General features: G+C 35.7%; 3 protein-coding genes across 3 annotated transcripts; 2 read left to right on the top strand and 1 right to left on the bottom strand.

Annotated features, from left to right (window-relative positions):
- The first annotated feature begins 1,385 nt into the window (after positions 1-1,385).
- On the top strand, positions 1,386-2,965 carry LOC110858464. The gene is made up of 4 exons (XM_022107254.2): positions 1,386-1,546; positions 1,607-1,729; positions 1,802-2,186; positions 2,575-2,965. The coding sequence occupies exons 1-4, from the start codon at positions 1,469-1,471 to the stop codon at positions 2,895-2,897; spliced, it is 909 nt and encodes a 302-aa protein (XP_021962946.1). The 5' UTR covers positions 1,386-1,468; the 3' UTR covers positions 2,898-2,965.
- Positions 2,966-9,482: 6,517 nt separating this feature from the next.
- Positions 9,483-16,148, top strand: LOC110858432 (ovochymase-1). The gene is made up of 10 exons (XM_022107213.2): positions 9,483-10,223; positions 11,753-12,039; positions 12,451-12,489; positions 12,580-12,607; positions 12,677-12,716; positions 12,798-12,943; positions 14,399-14,568; positions 15,267-15,408; positions 15,483-15,574; positions 15,656-16,148. Exons 1-10 carry the CDS (start codon positions 10,013-10,015, stop codon positions 15,734-15,736), a joined length of 1,236 nt encoding a protein of 411 aa, XP_021962905.1. The 5' UTR covers positions 9,483-10,012; the 3' UTR covers positions 15,737-16,148.
- A 5-nt stretch (positions 16,149-16,153) lies between these two features.
- LOC110858433 lies at positions 16,154-17,988 on the bottom strand. Its single transcript, XM_022107214.2, has 4 exons — positions 17,526-17,988; positions 16,763-16,813; positions 16,554-16,676; positions 16,154-16,472 (listed from the first exon to the last, which is right to left on the bottom strand). The coding sequence occupies exons 1-4, from the start codon at positions 17,743-17,745 to the stop codon at positions 16,291-16,293; spliced, it is 576 nt and encodes a 191-aa protein (XP_021962906.1). The 5' UTR covers positions 17,746-17,988; the 3' UTR covers positions 16,154-16,290.
- Between the last annotated feature and the right edge of the window lie 1,097 nt (positions 17,989-19,085).

Here is a 19,085-nt window from a genome sequence, read left to right as displayed (position 1 = left end):
ATCTCAAAAGCGGATTATATGTTTGCACAATTTCACGTCATGAAAACTAAAGAAGGGTTGAAATTTGTAGCCTATTCACATAGTATCGTCAAGTTTCATAAGCCTACTCTTCTAAGAAGCATGCCTAATGATAATGGCAACAACTGATTTTGTTTATTATACAATTTTAGCAACAACCAAATGTATATGGCTAGTAGTGATTATAATTATAAAACAATGCAAGAATGAAGCTAGTTGCAAGAAAACAACCCTATGAAACTACCCTAGTCAAAAAATATGTACAATTTTTAGGTAAAATATTAAATATTTTAGCAAGTAATTTGAAATTAAGTCATATACTCAACGTACAATTATTTCAAACTGCAGATAGCCCTCACTACTTACGTCACAGTAAAATGGAGCTAATCGAAGATTTACGCGAGATAGCGTCAAACAAATCTGCCCTTCTCCCCGAGTTGAGAAAATTGATAAACCTGTATGAAATTTTACCTAATAAAAATCCTCAAGCTAACGTATGTACATTAATCCAACTGTCTTAACAATTATCTGTAGTAACAACTCAATCAGCTTTCTGGAGGACTCCGTACAAAATCCAGAAAGAAGCATCACAAATTTCCATGTTTGCACTGAAATTATTTCTTGGGATTCTCTTCGCAGCTACGATATTAGCCGGAGCAGCGGTCATTTTTTGTCTCCTTACCGGAACAATAATGTTCGTCGTATTCTGCATCAAACTGCTGCAACGTGCTAGAAGAAAATTAAGGCTAAAATATGAACACGATAAAATTGATGGCTTAAACATGGATGGATTTCAGATTGAGATGCAGATTCAATCAGCGATGATGTATTAGATTAATTTATTCTTAATCCCAGATTAAGACGTCACAGATTATTTATAAATAGAGTGAATTCTAACGTACTTACGTACGTACATATCTTGCTCAATTACATACATGGGTACGTCGATTAGGAGGAATTGTAATTATTGTAAACTGCAGTTGGCATCAATGTGACTTGTAAATTAGGAGCCACTGACTGCCTGGATTGTGACCGTGACGTTGTAAATAAATATTCCACTACTAGAGTCAAATAGATAATACAACAAAGAGTTCCTGCCTAAATTCATGGGTGTCAAGTAATAAATCTTATTATAATGAGCAATGTATGGATGTAAATAAATTCACGATTGAGAATTACAACAATTAAACAATTACTTACCTACTTAAATATTTTATTACTCGTGGCATTATAATGCATCCTATCAATTAGTTTCAGCACAATAAAGACACATGTTGCTAATCTAAATTTCATTCAATTTTTGCGTCATATCCACTTTGAAATTTAAAATATATTAGTGAAATTCATGCCCGATAAATACTGCTTGAACTTTTAAAACTTGTTATTCCAGAACGGGATGATGAACCATTGATTTCATGGGCAAGATCATTTTTCAGTAGTTTTCTTAGAGATGGAATTATCAAAATTTTTAAGGAATCTCGTCATTCTGCTGTGTCTGTTTCTTAATTTGGTGAATGTTGGACATCAGGTATTTAATATCAAGTACACATTAATATGTTGAAGTGTTGTTAAACCATTGCCATTTTAGAAATCAATTGACGACGCGTATGACGCCCACCTAGATCTGGACGTAGAAAGTACTCGTGAGAACGACGACGGTGAAAATGCTTATAACATCTCCCATGTACCAATAGTGACTGCCCCGCTATCTGTAAGTAATTAATTTCCACATTTCCATTGGTATGCACACAAATTCTTAATGATCTATCCAAAAAATGCACAGAAAGTTGACACCAAACCTCGCCAAATCAGTTTGAGTGGCAATGACGATGAATTCGCCTGCAATCCTTCCGCAACTCCAGGCCTTGGTCAGTACATAATTGGCTATGGTTCTCTCATGTCCACTGAATCGAAGGATCTGACGTCGCCCAACACGGGGGAAAATCTTCCCGTTAAAGTTCGAGGCTATTCTCGTGTCTGGAACTGTAAGGGGACCTCGGTCAGTTACAGTACGACGTATCTTGGCGTCGTGGTCGCAGACAGCAGGAAAACCTTTGTAGCGGCCGTTTACAAGCTCCCGAACGCCGCAGCCTTGCTTGACTATGATGCCCGTGAGTCTTTCTACTGCAGGGAGGAAGTCCCCATGAGCAAGATTCAGATGCTAGCGAGTAAGTTACACGGCCAATGGAGGTCTCCCAGCGTATGCAAATTAGTGTCAATCGATCACAAAAATTAATACAAAATTTGCAAAATGCTTATTTGCCAATGGACATGTTTGCCAACGGAAATATTTGCACCCGAAGAAGAGAAATCGAGCAGTAAATTTGTACAGTGCAAAATTTTTCAACTTTATGGCATGTTTTCTCGCCTTTGGATGCAAATATCTTCACTAAACGTGACCATTTGTAGATAATGCCTGTTACAAATTTCATATTAATTAAATTTACGATCGCTGAGAATTGTTCTGTAAAAATCGAAGAGCATACATTGGGAGCCTCCCCATGTGAGATCATCTTTGAATTACGTTGATTTAGACTGTAAAAAAATAAATTATAGCTAGGAAGACGCTAGGTCAAGGACAATATTGGATGTACGTGACCAAGCCGGAATACAGCGAAGAACCGACGAGAGAATACCCAATCGTCCAAAGTTATGTGGACACTTTTCTCACGGGGTGTTTCGAACTGGAGGAAAAGTTTAATATTACGGACTTTGCGAAGGAGTGTGTCAGGTCGACTGAGGGATGGGAATCGCCATGGGTGAATGATCGAATCTTCCCCCGGAGGCCGTTCAGGCATCAAAAAAATGCTGGAAAAATTGACCGACTCCTCAACACAATGGTTCCAAGGGCTTACAAAAATATAAGAATTGAGGGGTGATTATGTATGGAAGTGGTTAGCTGAAATTTATTGACAATAAAATAATATTTGCAAATGTTATTAATGGACAAATGCTAACATTTCCGCTATCTTCTTCCTATCCATACATATGCACGCAGAAAGTGAAAATGGGAAAGTGCAAATGAAGAATTATATGAATTCATTAGTGGTGGGGGTTGCTATCAGGTGTAATTATGAAATTGACTTCGTACTCAAGATAAATTTTATTAAAAAATCAGTGGTACGGGAAGGGTTAAACATTATTTGCATATTATGCATTGTTCAATCACGCAGGTATTAATGACAAATATATTTTATGTAGGATTGGGACTTGCGCCTCAAAAATAACCCTAAGCACATGCATACAATTATGTATTTCGTTTAGTTAGCAGATGCCATAAAAATGTATTTCCAATCTCAGCAATAGATTGGTTTTCTATAATTTCTTCTGTTTCATTGGATTAGCAAGATAAGACAATACTTATGACAATTGTTACAAATACCGAGTTTTTGCTAATAATTCGCAATTTTGTTAGCAATTTTGGTAATAATCCATATTTTTTAACTAACTATTTGACTTGTTTTCTACGAATATTCAATGAGACCTGAGTTATTAATATTTTTAGCAAAAGTCTCTGAATATGCCAACTATATAAATAGTTCCTGCTTATCATCATCAACGATAAGCAGATGACTTGATTGACAATTAGTATTCACAATGTCTCATGTTTAATTTTTTTCAGCTCGATAAAACCTCATCCCGAAGTGCAGTCATGTCTTGGGAAATTGGAAAGCTTGAAACAAAATCGTCAACACACCGACCTAATTGAATGCATTGATTTCACCACAGAATTTATCAATTTACCAGATTACGCTTTGTCATCCTCTTCACTTTTCATTTCTAAACTGAATGGTTACTGGTGTATGTACGTCGAGATTTTTATGCATTCGGGATTATTAAGGGAAATATTTACATTTTTTAAACTCGCCCGTCAATAGTTTTACTTTTGTGTTGATTTGACGTGCAGTTCTGATTTTAATTTGATTTATTGTACGGAATATTTAACGATTGATTGACATTAATGCTTTGTTTTTAATAATTACATTAGGTATGTCAGACGAATAACGGTTTTCAATTGTAACGCTAAATATTTCTTATACGTAAATAATAACCTATGTAGGGACGCAAACCATGTTCAACCCAGATTATTTTTTGACCCTCTCATTTTGAAAGATCATCTTTAAAAACATCATTTAGTGCGACACTAACGCAGATGCGCACAATTCAGTGATTTGTGGCCGCCGCAGTTCGCGAAAACGCAGAGTTTTCGAATGGAGGCTGTAATCGTGATTCAAATCCTAAAGTACGAAATATAAATTTTGCACATCTGCGCAAGTGTCGTACTAAACGTTGTTTCTAAAGAATTAGTCTCTCAAACGAAAGTGGTCAAAAAATAAATCGGGCTGAACATGGTTTCCATCCCCATCCTGAGTAATATTAATATCTCAAGTGCCTCTGATGATTGAAATAAAATATGGGTATAAAAATTGTGATATTTATAATTGAGCTTCCTACTTAACGGTTTTGATATGTCCCTCTGTCCTACCTCGACGCATCGCATGATTAAGGGAAACTTAATGGCTTACCATTACAATAAAATCATAATCATGTAAAATGGTGGCGGTAGTGCATCTCCCAATTTTTATTATCCCACACCTACGTTACACACATCCACATGTCGTCGCTGACCGGATGTGAGCGAGTGCATGAGAAGGAAGGTGTAAATTCATCCTCAACGGACGAAAGCACGTACACTCCATTTCACAAAACTTGACGAGTCAACCTATTTTTCTCGTGATAATATTAACTCAATAATTTCATGGGAGACCTTCACACTTTTGCAAAAATTGCTAAAAAGCTTTACTTCTGCTCGAAAAGAAAATGAGAATGCTAATAAAGATTAAAGTTTGTACATAGCTCGTTTGGGAAGAAGAAGAGGTGAGATCATTAGCAGTTCACTTACACAAAGCTTCAATCAGTTGGTGGTACACAGAGAAACAGCGTGTCGGCTGCTGCTGTTGCTATTTTTTTAGTGAGAGACCTTGTCGTCGTTAAATTCAATTCAGTTTCAATGGACTCAATGAAGAAAGAATCCCATTGTTGGCTTATTATTACTGCGAACGGAGTGCATGGCTTGGGAGTAGAGGATGGGATGAAGTGCGGTTTCATTTTTGTAGAAAAACTTAAAATAATGAAAGAAACCAGCGGTGGTGAAGTGACCCACATATATCCGGACTTTAAAAAACATCCGATTTGAATGTTATAAAAGATCACTCTGAAGTTTTACATTTGATTAATTAATTAATTAAATTATAATCAGAGGGCGGTTATATTTACCAAAAATGGGTCACATATGTAGTTAATATTTACGAAATATGTATGTACGAACAACATAAAAATAAGAATTTTCGAAAAATTTGTACTTTAGGATTTAATACTCTGGATTTTTTGTGGTCTAATTTCTATTAATATTTCGAAATTAATATTGCAAAAATATTTCGTCTAAATATTTAACCGAAATATTTCGAAATAAGTATTTTTGAAAAGATTTACATATTTTTCAAATAAGAGGAGATATTTATAGGTCTGAAAATCTAGAAATATGTGTAAAACCATGCAACTTATTATTATTTTTGTGTTCTATGAGAGTTAGGGAACACACCCACAAAGTTTTACCGTCGGTCGTCATCAAATGAAAATAAATACATATCCACCCTCTGATTATAATACTACAAATATTTTTAATTAATATGGTTTTGACATGGAAAGCTTTTGCCCTATATGAAAAAAAATATACAAAATCAATTCCTGTGAAGAAACCCATCTCACTTTTTTCTAATCCCTACATAAAACCATTTATCTAAAAACATCCCGTTTTACTTTTTGTAACAAATGTTCCAATATTTCACGCAAAAAAATAACTCTGGCGAAAAGAAACTGTTGTACAACTGCATTATTGAAATTGAATAATGACTTTGCTAACATTGGATGTCGGATGGGTAAAAATTGAACAAAAGGATGCAAACAGAGTTCGTGGTCGGTGGTATTATTATATGGATAAAAGATGAAACGGTGATTTTTTTTTGTCTGGATCGCTTCAGATCATCAATTCAATTCACCCACACGAATCAACCACACAATCAATGTAACAAAATTAGGGCTGCATCAAATCACAGGTAAGAAAAGAGCCGATATTTATTTTACCATATGTCAAACGACCTCTTTAATCATATGTAGCTCCTCCGAAAACCTTGATGATATTGCATTGTGAGAAATTATTCAACTTTTTTTATCTAAAAATTCAATAACAGCTATAAGTACGCGTATGTACATTTCTCGTACAGGTAATAAATAAGTGGATTGTGTGTTTGAAAATAGAGTAAAAAACGACGCAAGAAATGATGGGTTCAATACTTGTACCGTATCGTAATTCTGCTTAAAATGAATAAGAATGTGCACAAAAATATGTATGCGATGATGCTGCAACGATGTGAAATACTTTTTGTTCAAAGGAGCAGTTCGTGTCTTCTTTTTCGACTTATCCATCTCAAAAGAACGCTCGCATACAATGAGATCATTGGAACATTGGATGAGAAAAGAAGAAGATTTAATCCATTCCTTGGCTCATCTGACCTATCATCGTGTAGCTCTACGTATATACGTTCGATGAGAATGTTATTGAGATGTAATACGTGCTAAAAAATACTCAAGAAGCAAGTGCACACTGTTAGATTCAAAGGGCGGATATGTATTTTCGAAAAAATGCTGAAATATTTACGAAATAGACATGTACCCATACGAAAAAAGAGTATAAGTTTTTCGCAAAATTTGCATTCTGAACTCTTCTGATTTTTTTGTTGTGGCATTTCTTTGAACAAAAAAAAATTCGTCTCGTGTCGTTGAAATATTTACAAAATATATGTATTTTTGAAAAAATATGTAAAAGACGTACGTACCAATTTTTTCAAATAATAGCAGAAATACTTATGTCTGAAAATCTATAAATATGTAAAAATATTTTGCGATGTAAATATGCTAGTTAGGGAACACACCCAGAAAGTTTGACCGTCGGTCGTCATCAAATAAAAAACTTTAAAATAAATGCATATCCACCCTGTGGTTACACTGCATGGACTGAATGACCTTAAATGTCCTGAATACCGAACAAGAGAGACATTTCCTAGAAGAAAAACACAGGTTAAGTTAAAGAGCAATAAAAAATGCAGCCTGGTAAATCACTAAATACTAACCTATGATACTAACCTACAATATAAAGTACAATTCATTGTTACGCCTGGTTTTGCTCTATTTTTAAGTACGAACCTTTTTGTGCATATGTACATACATTTACAAAGGATGCACTAAATCGGAAAGTTTCGCATGAAAAGTTACAAATGTATCAAATCTATTTAGTGAGTGATCATCAGTCGAAGCCTAATTAAATCAAGTCAAGTATTTTGCATATATCACCCTTGTTTTCTGTCAAACATTTTATCCCGTCAACAATCAAATTTCTTGATAATTAGCGTAAAGTGGAAAATTACGGTGCGTTTTTATGCATAATGCGAGTACTTATTATGTGATGTATGCAGTAGTGAAGAACTAAAAATTAGATGAGGTTTAGTTTAGTAGCTTGACACATTCAACTTTACCCAATTAATGCAGATGTGACTCGCAGTGAGATTCAAATTTACATTTTTTTGAGATTTTATCAAACTTTCTCGTTATTTGTAATAACACGACGCTACGACTTTTAGGTAGCTGCATATGAAGGTACATAGATCTAGTTAGACTTATCTGTCGCACTCAACCTCAACACGACTCGTATTGTGTTGGACGACTAGGTGGAATTTTTGTTTCGTGTCGTCGTGATGAAGAAATGTCACATGAACCGTTAAAAAACTTGTCATTTATCCAGTTTTTTTAAAGAAAATTGAAGATTTGAAACAGGTATTTATTCCCCAATGCCAATGTCATGTAAGAATTTGGATGATTGTAGGGTAATTAAGTACAACCTATGCTGAATTATGATCACAATATTTCTGCAGTCTAGAAAATCTCATGTATTAAACTTATATCTACGTTAGGTTAACCCTCTTCAAATTATGCAATAGGTTGATAAATTTCTAAAACCTGTCCTCTCACATTTCCGTTGTTTATTATACGAAATTCAGATAAATCTCGTCGAAGAACAGACAGAATTTGAATTTGCATCTTTATGAATTGAATGCAATCAATCATATAAATGTATAGATTATTATCCATTTTATAAACACATATTTACCAACCACATTTCGAATGAAAGTGAGGAGGAACAGAATTTAAATTAGTCATCTCTTTATACGTACAGCTGCTAAAATTAAACGTCCAATTCAGGTGGCAATGATGAAGGACTGTCGTCGTCGTCATCATCGTCATCGTCGTCGCTGTCTTGTGTTGTTATAATTGTGACAACTGTCTGCAACTTCACTTTCTGCATTTTGATAACAAGGAACGCCAGCAGGGAGCACATCTTCATTTTACTTTATCCCCATAAATTAGCGACACACGTTTTGATTTCCATTCCGGTCTTCTTCTTACGACAAGAAAGAAAAGAAGTGTGGTGAGCATGTGAAAATAAATCAATGTCTTTTTAACGAGAGACAGACGGGAGATGCTGATGCACAGCTAGTGGGCTACGAAGCAATGCAAAGAATGAAATAAAAATGAAGGTGGAATCAAATTAAGATTTAAATTAAGTTTTTAAAAGTAATGATCCATGTCGAATGAAATGAAGATGATGGGAGCAGTGCTACCGTATAATTTAAGGTGGACTGACATGTCACCTGTGTGATTCAAACTATGGTCAATTTCATAAATTTTATGGTCAGACATTTTTGCAGTTTACTGGGATTTTTACTTGATTTTATTTTTTTCAAAATTACTAGCTTTCATCTTCAGGAAAAAAGTACAAAAATTTCGGATCGTTTATTTATTTTATAAATTAATTTAATTTGATGCATTTCATTAATTTTCTCACGAGTCGAAATATGTACCTTTGTAAATCTGCCATATATTTGGAACGTGTAATTTGGCTTCAATTTTTCTTACAAAAAAATACCAAGTGCTGACATTCGTCAGTGATGATACCTGATTTACCACAATTTCACTTTTATTTATATTATTAATGAGCGGAAGTCTTGCTTACATGAGCTGTTTACTATCCATGAGCATGAGACATTAATAACTACATTATTATAAATTGTTACCATTGTTGTCTCACTTTTTCCCTGCATTTAACTAACCTTGGTTTAGTGCACTAGTGAACAAAAGTTTAGTGAACTGCGTTTTTTTTACATTATGCACACAATCATAATAATTCGCGTAAAGAAAACAAGGCAAAAACAGGTTGTACATGCACACAGGGAGTCAAATAGTGATGCTGCAGTGATTGCATTCATGGGAGGCACACGCTCCCTGAGATATAAATCATTCACATTCTATTACGAGATCTGTTATGCAGCAGCCATTTATCTGTCATCATTTACGAGGAGAACTTTTACCAAGAAATTAAATTAAGGGTTCCCCAGCCCATGGATGGATGGGTGGTGGTGATTGGCAGTTGCAGTGATATCATGATAAAGAGAAATGTGTGTTGATATCCCCATTGTTTGGCCTGCCTGAGACGTACCTCCATACGTCCAAAGGTAAGAGGGAGATGAGATGAAAGGCGAAAAATAAATGACATTTGCTACGTTTCGCAGCTCATTACGAGATTGAGAGTTGGAGAGTGAAGAAGAAGAAGGTGTGAGGGGCTGATGCGATTTTAAAAAGTGGCCACATTTCTGTACAGCAAGTGCCTAATCGACTAACTTTACTCAGTCAGTGAGCCAGTGATGATGAAGGTCGTTAATGTACCTGAACATTGTGCAGTGTGAGATTTTGTGGAAATAAAAAATTGGAATCTTTAGAATGAGTGAATAAATAAAATAAAATAATGATCAGCAGTATTTCAAAGTACGAGAGAAATTGTTAAAGTGAAAATCAGTGAATTTTTGAAGAATTGTAAACTAAGATGAGAAACGGTAGTGAAAGTTTTTGTCATGCTGGATTGTGCACATGGACAATGGCAAGATTTGTGATGGAGAAGCATGGGAAATTCAGGACTTTTAAGAGCAGAAAAACTGGCTCATGCTCTCCTAAAGTGCTCGTAACAGCCATAATCCTGGTCACCTTTATGGTCACGGATGTATTTGGGTATTACATGTTTCCAGAAAATAGTGCAGGTACATAAATATTTTATCATCTAAATTTGATCCCGTTTTGAAATCTGGTCCTAAAAATAACGACAAAAAAAGAAACAGGATTTGCCCTAATGTTTCAGTTTTTGCGACATGAAACAATTGGAGTAAGAACAATACATATAGATTTTTTACTACAAATAGAAAATTCAACTTTTACTCTTAATGGATCAAGATGAGATGAATATTGATTAATTGTCCGTTGTTGGCTTTTTCAATGCACTACTTTCCATAGACGAGGAGTATCACGACATGCTTCCAATAAATCATTATTGGTCATTATTATCGGGGGAAAGACAATGCGCCTTTTAATATAAACAAAAAAATCCATATCTACTTACAATGGAGGTCTCATAATGTGTGTTCGCAGATTTTGAGCAAACCAGTGTCAATCGATCACAAATTTAACTAATATGGCAAAAGACAAGATCTGCAAGTGTTCTGGTTTGGCAGAGATATTTGCATCCGAGGAGGAGAAAACGCGACCTAAAGCTGACAAATTTTACACCTTCCACTGCGGATTTTCTTATGTTCGATGCAATATCTCTGCCAAATTTGGTGATAGTGCCTTTTTCAAATTTTACTATTATTTTTGTAATCAATTGACACTGGTTTGGTCAAAATCTGTGTACACACGTTCAATTAATCGAATGATTCCAGAAGCTATTTATGTATGTTTTTAAAATTAAGTCAGATAAATATTAACTTTTTTCTATCCGTGGTACAAAATTGTTAACGGAAATTACAATTGAAACTAAGGCGAAGTCAACTCGAGTGCGAAAAAGCCTCCAACTAATTCGAGTTAATGGCTCCATTCATTAAATTCCTCTCTTGAATTGAACACCATTTTTAACTCTTTCGACCCATTGTGATTGCTCATTATGCGAAAAAATCGGTCGGCACTGGTGGCTTTTCATTATGTCGAATTTGAAACCAAATCCAATATGCGGATTTCACTTTTGAAGAAGTGAATAAATAAATCACGAGCCGAGGAAATCACTCACCTTATCATAATCAACCTCATTCCCGAATCGTGGATACTTTTTCAACGTGTTTTTCTTCTCATCGCTTGATTTAATCTGCACAATTGAATGCTTAAATACCCTTTCAATTAAGAATATCTGATCCACACAATCCTTTGAATATCACAGAAGACGCCTTTAATTTCATGAGGTTATAGGAGTGACCAAACTGATTCGTTTTGGTCCTGGTCAAGAATTCGATATGCTGATTAGTAGTAACCAAAATAGCATTCGCAGGGGTCATGGCACGTCATAAAACATTTATGACACAACTGTATGCATGTAGTTACTGTGTGATCAATTGATTCATATTTGGGAGCAGTGGCTGCGGAAGCGTGGGAACAGAGGGACAATGTCCCCATCATCCACCCATACCCCTGCCCTCCCCCCATCTGACAACGTTAATGTCCCCAGATGTCCCCATAGCTTCCGCGGCAACTGTGTGACTTCACTTAAAATATTACTTGACTGATGCAACATTGGAATTTTCAGAATGCGGAAAAAGCATATTTTACACACATCGCGAAGCCAGAGCAAGACTGATCGATCCTTCGCCACGAAACGAAGGGAGGCGTCGAGGGAGGGAGCTATTTCGCATGGTCACCAACGACACTACGGCAGGTCACAGGGGGGCCAGTCGCAGTCGAAGCCGCAGCAATCGCGTCAACTCCAGAGTAATGAAATGGGCATTGAACAACAATGTCTCCAGTGATGGCAATGGACCCCTCGGAAGGATTGTGGGGGGTCAGGTTTCTGCCCCGTATGCGTGGCCATGGCAGGTTAGTAGAAACGGCGAAATTTTATTATAAACTTTGGACTCGATGGCTTATAACCAAAATCGGTAAAATCCGTAAATTTTTAACGATTTCTTGGCTCTGGGAATTTATTTTAAAATTCTGGACGACAAATTTGTAGGTAGTAAGTTGATTGGTAGAATGTCGGTGAGTTTTTTAAGATGAGCTCCAATTTTTCTGAAAGTTTACTAAACTTGAGACCTCCTCCTTCAAAATCTGGAGTGTATATTTTTTTAAAGTGACAATGACCGTCACGAATTTTTAAATAAATTCTTAGAGCTGTGAATGATTAAAAATGCGCTGATTTTGGCGATCAAGTCCAACGTTAATGATGGTAAAAGTTTGTTATATGTTTAATATGCGTAAGGACTACATGTGTAATGACTACAATTTCAGATTTCGTTACAATTAAGCCATCCAACTCTTGGGTTCATGGTATTACCATTATTTTCATACTATTTTATTTCTACTTCAGCTGCCTCAATTATCTAATAGAGCAATCATTTTGTTTACCATGCATCACAGGGTCACTGGTGTGGAGGAGTCTTAATAGGTAATAAATTCACTTAACTGCATAACCTATAATTTTGACAATTAAATTAAGTTGATTGGACTCTTATAGGAAGAGAATGGGCACTGACAGCCTCTCATTGTTTGGAAAAGTAACAATTAAAAAATAACATGGCATTAAAATAATTATCCAATTAATTCATTAACACCGTGATTATTAATTACACTTGCAGCAAACAATTTCGACTTGGTCAGGGCACCACGTGGTACGTCCTCGCTGGCGAATATGACCGCACGAAGACGGAGGGGACTGAAAAAATGATTGGCATTTCCAGAATATTTATTCATGAGCGATTCAAGGAATTTGACAACGACATTGGTGAGTTCATCGCAGTTCAAGTAACAAAACTTTTCCAACTATTTGCTAAAAAATTTGCAGTAGATAAAAGTAAAAGTGAAGAATCATTTAACTAATTACACTAAATTGAAAGAATCCAATCAATCAACCACTTTAAAGTCACGGGGTGAGTAAAACAATAGCTAGAATTCAAGTCAGGTAGCAATATTCTTTAAGCATTCATCTTAACAGGATGCTTCATGCAAATTAATTGAGGTTTGGCACGCATTAGTAAAATACATTAATTTATATGCAACAACTATTAACGACATGTTGTGATTGTGATGAAGTTAACTCCTCCACTATTGCATTTCCACTTGAGTGAAATCTATAAATATGATTTTTTACAAGATTTTTTTTCTCAATTTTTTATTATGATTCAAAAATATGATCCGAACAAAACTACAAAGAATGAGAAAATGTTTGCACCATCAAAAATGAACGAATAGTTAAGTAAATAATGCTCTCATCACTTTAGGAAAGTGAGATTTTCCATGATTATTGAAATGTCGAAATGAATGTGAGCTGCTGCTGATCATTCCGCAATCATCTTTCATAGCCTTGAAATTTGTGACTTGTCGTAATTGTCTTGACAGTTGGGTGGCGAGTGCCAATACAAGTAATAAAATAAAATATTGGGAGAGGCGAACCCACACCACATACGCATTCGCTCATGATGACTGACACTTGAACAAATTGGATTCGAAATCACTTCTCAATCATTTTTACCATGAGCAGTAATGATGATTACATTCGATAGGATTTGGCTCAACTGTCATTTTACACGGGGAAAAACTTGGTCAAAACTAGATGGTTAAGGTTTTGCACGGTGAGAATTCAGGTACGCACTGCAACCAGTGGCCGCGGAAGTGAGTGGAGAGGGGAAAAATGTCCCCAGGATGTCCTCATCATCTGCACATCTTATACATATTAACCCCTCCCTCCCCTATCCTACAATGTTAACGTCCCCACAGCTTCCGCGGCCACTGACTGCAACGCAAGTTTCAAAAAGGGTGTGTTAGCTAACTTTGCGACAATTGTGTCTGCACAATTTTTTGGCGAATTGTAGATATGCAAAACTGTCACTTTTTACAAGAGCGGTGCTTATCTACTTACATCTCATGTACCGCTAAAACGGTTGACAATGCCCAATTATTGTTAATGGGAAAGAAATCGAAATCAATCACAACATTCAATCTAGTTATGATGATGAAGAGGCTGAACTCTATTATTTTATTTCTACTCGAGCTCCCCTACATAATTATCTAACAGTGCAATCATTTTGTTTAGAATGCATCACAGGTTGGAGTCACTGTTAAAAGTGAAATTATGCAAAAGATGGTTTTTTACGAGTTTGCGAAAAAAAATCTTGCAGAGAACAATGCCATCAATAACAATGGAGACACATTTTTTTTCAAAATTCTTGTATTTTTTTAGCACTATTGAAACTATCAAGACCGATCGATTGGACGCCTACAATTGCTCCCGTTTGTCTTCCGAATGACGATGAAGCAACACTACAGACGCTTCAAGGCGAAATTAAATGCGTTTCGAGTGGGTTTGGGTCACAATCCATCAAAGGCAAATTATCCTCGAAGATGCAGCAGGTAAAATTTTCTAAATTTTAATTAACAATTATTTTAACTACGGAAAATCATGTCAATTCAATATTTCTATTCGTAAAGAAGAGTTTCTCAAATTAAGAGAGGAAGTCGTTCGTTGTCAACGATTGTCATTATTATTACTGCAACTCCCACCGGCTACCTTTGACTCTATTAAAGAAAGAGTAACAATAGTCAACAAGTGTTATCGACTCATTATCAATTAAGTTAATTGTGGGTTAAAAAAGTAACAAGTACATAAAGCTCATAACCTTTTCACAATTGACAGTTCATCAAGCACCAGAACTGCCAGAAGGGTACCACGCCTTCCTTGTCAATTGTCAATAAAATAAATAAAAAGTTATGACAAGTCTTCTTTTAGAAAATATGTATCTCATTGCATGAAAATTACGCAGAAATGATTTTCTATTCAGAAAGTGAGAGAAAATTAGGTTTTATGATGACTCAAAGTTTACATTTTTATTACAAAATCAGTAAGAATACAAAGTATGAATAGACCGGAAATGGATGCGTAATAATATTTTTACATAACAGAGAATTTGATATGATACAGATTTCTAATTGGCACGAGGGTAGTAGAAATTATCTCACAGGAGGCGAAGTAGTTTATACCTACATTCTTCGTAGGATGTGTGCATAATTGATCCAACTACGAGTATGCAAATTAAAATGTTTATTTTTAGGTATGGGTGAACCTTACGCCACAGGAAAAGTGTAGTCAAATGTACCGAAAAGCATATAACATTGGAATCCGGAATTTCCACATTTGCGCCGGACCAGTCGATGAAAAGACGGTCAAAGGAACGTGCGTTGGAGACAGTGGGGGTGAGTGACTGATCGTGTCCAATTAAGCATTTATTTACAAATTCCCTGCTTAATATGCCTTCGAATTTTCAAAGGTCCCCTAATGTGCAATATGAAAGATGGTCGATGGCATTTGGTTGGCGTGACGAGTTTCGGATCCGGATGTGCCAGAGCTGGATATCCAGATGTAAGATTAAGATAGCAAATTTTAAGACTATGAAAATTGGTCTGCTACGAAATGCACTAATCAAACTCTTTGTCTCAAAAGGTATTTTCTCGAATCACGTACTACTTACCTTGGATTCGAGGGAAGATAAAGAGATATGGGACACCATTTCTAGACGTTTAAATTTATGCCTTTTTTTACCTTTCCTGTAAATGATACATATATATTTTTGATTCCTGTATTTATAGCATTTACATATATACCAAGCGGTTTTTTGTATGTTACCCGTCATTCATTCCTTTCTACTTTAATGATAATCGTACTTCATTTTCATTTGAAGTTCATTCTAATCATGCCAAATTAGTCGAATCGAGTAGCCTACTCCGTATAAATATTTATATTTTCCAAAACATGTAGACTAAATATTTTTATATGGATCTTCTAAATTATCGTCTGTACAAATTTCTATGAGTATAAAAATAGTCAAGAATCTAACTATAAGTGTTAAATATTTTGTTATAAATACTTCGTAGTAAGTATTTTGGTTAATTTTGTGAAATAACTGATGATGAAATAATTACATTTTTTGACCCAAGTAGCTGGTGGAAAAAAGTGGTTTATTTTGGCACATTTCAATTCGCATGTCATAGAAAAATGATATCTCAGAACAGTAGTGATAATATTTGTTGGCAGTTGAATAAAGGATAAAGTACTTGATTTTTAGTGCATATGTAAGCTTAAGCACGACGCCCTGCAGTAAACCAGCATCCCCACAAGGCACGAACCACTTGGGCGACATACGCGAAAAAGCCGGGGTCCTCATCTTGCTCTGGATTGCGGACACGATTGGGAGTCCCACACCCAAGATTGTCCTTCTGGCGTCCAAAATAACTGCTTGATGAGTCTTGGAGATGATTTTCTATGAAAATAAAAAATATGCACAAATGTTGAACTGCTCATTTCAAGGAGATTGTTCTACAAGTAATTTTTCCAACAATACCTTCATCTCCAGTCATGGCACTGACAGAATTGGGAATTTTTCCACTTTCAAGTCCCCAAGTAGTGGCAGTATTCGGCCCCAAGTTCACAGTGGACCATTCTGCTGTGGCATCTCGTAATGGAACTTGCAATAAAATTAGATAAAACTTAAATGAAATTTCTTACTTGTTACAAATTTCAACTATCACATTAAGACATAAATCTTGTTACCATTCTTCGGTATTTCATTCTTCATATCAGTGGGTGGGGCTGGGAAAAAAACTAAAAATAAATACTTCCAATTAGTATGCAAAAATTAATAATATAACAATTCATCTGTTCGCACTAGGGATGGTAATCCGTATCCTAAATTAACCGATCCGTAGGATAGGATCGGATAAATACAGGATCGGATCGGATCGGATTTGCTCGCTTTAGGATCGGATCGGCTCCCGGTTCTACTTGAAATCCGATACGATCCGATCCTAGGATCGTAGGATATCCGCGGATGATATGTGTGAGACACCTTGTGTCTAACTATGGAAAACCTTTACCAGCTGCTTTTCTTTATTTATTGGAACGGTTTTTGGTGAGTTCATCACATGGCGTACATTACCCGAATGAGCCGAATTATCCTATTATTTTACACCAGTTATTTTTGTTTTGGCGTTGAAATCATAGGAAATTGAATAATTTGAACGCCAAAATAAAAATAACTGGTGTAAAATAATAGGATAATTCGGCTCATTCGGGTAATGTACGCCATGTGATGAACTCACCAAATGTGAAACGAGTTTACATCGGATGATCCGAGGATCCTGTGCGATCCTAGGATTTCATCGGTTCGGATCGGATCGGATTGTCTGATCCTCGGATCCTTTATCCGATCCGTGTGAAAATCCGATCCTATCCGAGTTTTTACGATCCTAGGATAGGATCGGTTACGGATTACCATCACTAGTTCGCACTATAAAATTTAGCATGTTTTTTTTACCATCATCCTCCAACTCCTGCAAACCCACAGCGAATTGGTGTTCAAGTTCCACAAGAATGTCTTCAATGACATCGTTGTAAACTGATTCCTCCTCCGATTCATCAGTTTCCGAAGTTATCTCCATCTCGATCTCACCAAGCTCCACGATGTGGCCACAATTGCAGGATTGAATCCCAAATTTCATCGTCGACTCAGCTTTCTCACACATGAAAGCACTCATGTTTGAGCCGTGTATGCAAATTATGAAATCGCAACTAATATTTTTTAAGACTTGTCCGTTCTGCTCTCTGGATTGTCCAGAACTCCACTGAAGTCAAAATCTTTGTCAGAGATGAACAACTCAAAATAAAGACAAACTTGATGAACGGGCGTCTTCATGAGGAGAAGTAGGTACTTGCATGCAAGGTTCATGATCAACGTGCGAATGTTGATATGTAAATGCAAAAATGAGTCAGATTACATGGATAACTCGCAATTAAGCCCTGCTCACCACTCACATAATTCCTCTGCTGCATTGCATTACGCTTTATCCATCACAATTACAGTAAATAAGTTGAGAGGCAGTTTGAGATTATCTCTCATTTCCCTCTGTCTCAAAATCCATTTTTTGATATTATTATTTTCACCAATTATTATACAGAGCAAAACTGAAAGCTGTTAATAATAATTGGAAAGAGGGGACAAAACTAGATTTTTAAAATGTTTATACTTAAAAAAGTTGGGTTTATTTATAGTATCCCTAGCTAATCTTTACTATACCGTTAATGTGCATTGAATTTCATTCACAGATCAACATTCACGTAATGTCTCTGACTCATTAGCCCTCTTATTATACGCTGTAGACATAAATAAGTCTACTCTCTGAGCGTGTAAAATAATAAAAATAAATGTTGACTATTTCCTCTACTCTGTGTCACTTGAACCGTTCTAGGACATTATTTTTATTGTTATGATCATACATTCTAAATTGTAAGCACTTACATACAACTGGCAAGACATTAATCAACTGGAAATCAAAGCGGGGTTCGAGTTAAGACTATGCTGACAGTGCCATTTTGTTTGAATATTTACATCAGACATTATTAAACATTTAGTTACTAGCTACATGCAAAATATCATAAAAATCCCACAGCACCAGTGAAAAAAGCATTCGTCATCTTCATACGGAAAGCAGCACTCGGGTATTAGTCCGACATCCTTGGTTCTTGTGGGGTCAGGGTCAGAGTTCTTGGATGAGTCACTTTCCCCATCATCGTCACTACCAAGAATCGTGTCACCTTCTGAAATACCAAATATTTATTTTTAGCTTGTAATAAAAAATTAGGATAACTGCAGCAAGTAGTACACTGTTAAAATTAACCTTATTCTTTTGAAAACTTAACGCTGTCTCAATTTTTAGACAATACTAAATTCAGAGTAAACTTTACTCTTTACCAAGTTGACGTTATTCTGGATCTAGTATTGTTTAGGATTTTAATATAAAACGAGAATACATTTACTTTTCATAACAACATTATTTTTAAGAGCGTAATATATCCTTACCATCATTTCTTTGGGGTT

The sequence above is a fragment of the Folsomia candida genome, unplaced genomic scaffold (assembly GCF_002217175.1).
Source record: "Folsomia candida strain VU population unplaced genomic scaffold, ASM221717v1 Fcan01_Sc021, whole genome shotgun sequence".
NCBI lineage: Eukaryota > Metazoa > Arthropoda > Collembola > Entomobryomorpha > Isotomidae > Folsomia > Folsomia candida.
The sequence above is the reverse complement of the archived record's forward strand: the minus strand, read 5'-3'. Positions and strand labels throughout refer to the sequence as shown.

Coding starts and splice junctions, on each gene's coding strand:
- LOC110858464 (XM_022107254.2), top strand. CDS start 1,469: ATGGAATTATCAAAATTTTTAAGGAATCTCGTCATTCTGCTGTGTCTG. Junction 1,730..1,801: donor TAGTGACTGCCCCGCTATCT/GTAAGTAATTAA, acceptor AAAAATGCACAG/AAAGTTGACACCAAACCTCG. Junction 2,187..2,574: donor CAAGATTCAGATGCTAGCGA/GTAAGTTACACG, acceptor AATAAATTATAG/CTAGGAAGACGCTAGGTCAA.
- LOC110858432 (XM_022107213.2), top strand. CDS start 10,013: ATGAGAAACGGTAGTGAAAGTTTTTGTCATGCTGGATTGTGCACATGG. Junction 12,490..12,579: donor ATCCAACTCTTGGGTTCATG/GTATTACCATTA, acceptor CATGCATCACAG/GGTCACTGGTGTGGAGGAGT. Junction 15,409..15,482: donor GTGCGTTGGAGACAGTGGGG/GTGAGTGACTGA, acceptor GAATTTTCAAAG/GTCCCCTAATGTGCAATATG.
- LOC110858433 (XM_022107214.2), bottom strand. CDS start 17,745: ATGAGTGCTTTCATGTGTGAGAAAGCTGAGTCGACGATGAAATTTGGG. Junction 16,677..16,762: donor GAATGAAATACCGAAGAATG/GTAACAAGATTT, acceptor TTTTATTGCAAG/TTCCATTACGAGATGCCACA. Junction 16,473..16,553: donor TGCCATGACTGGAGATGAAG/GTATTGTTGGAA, acceptor TTATTTTCATAG/AAAATCATCTCCAAGACTCA.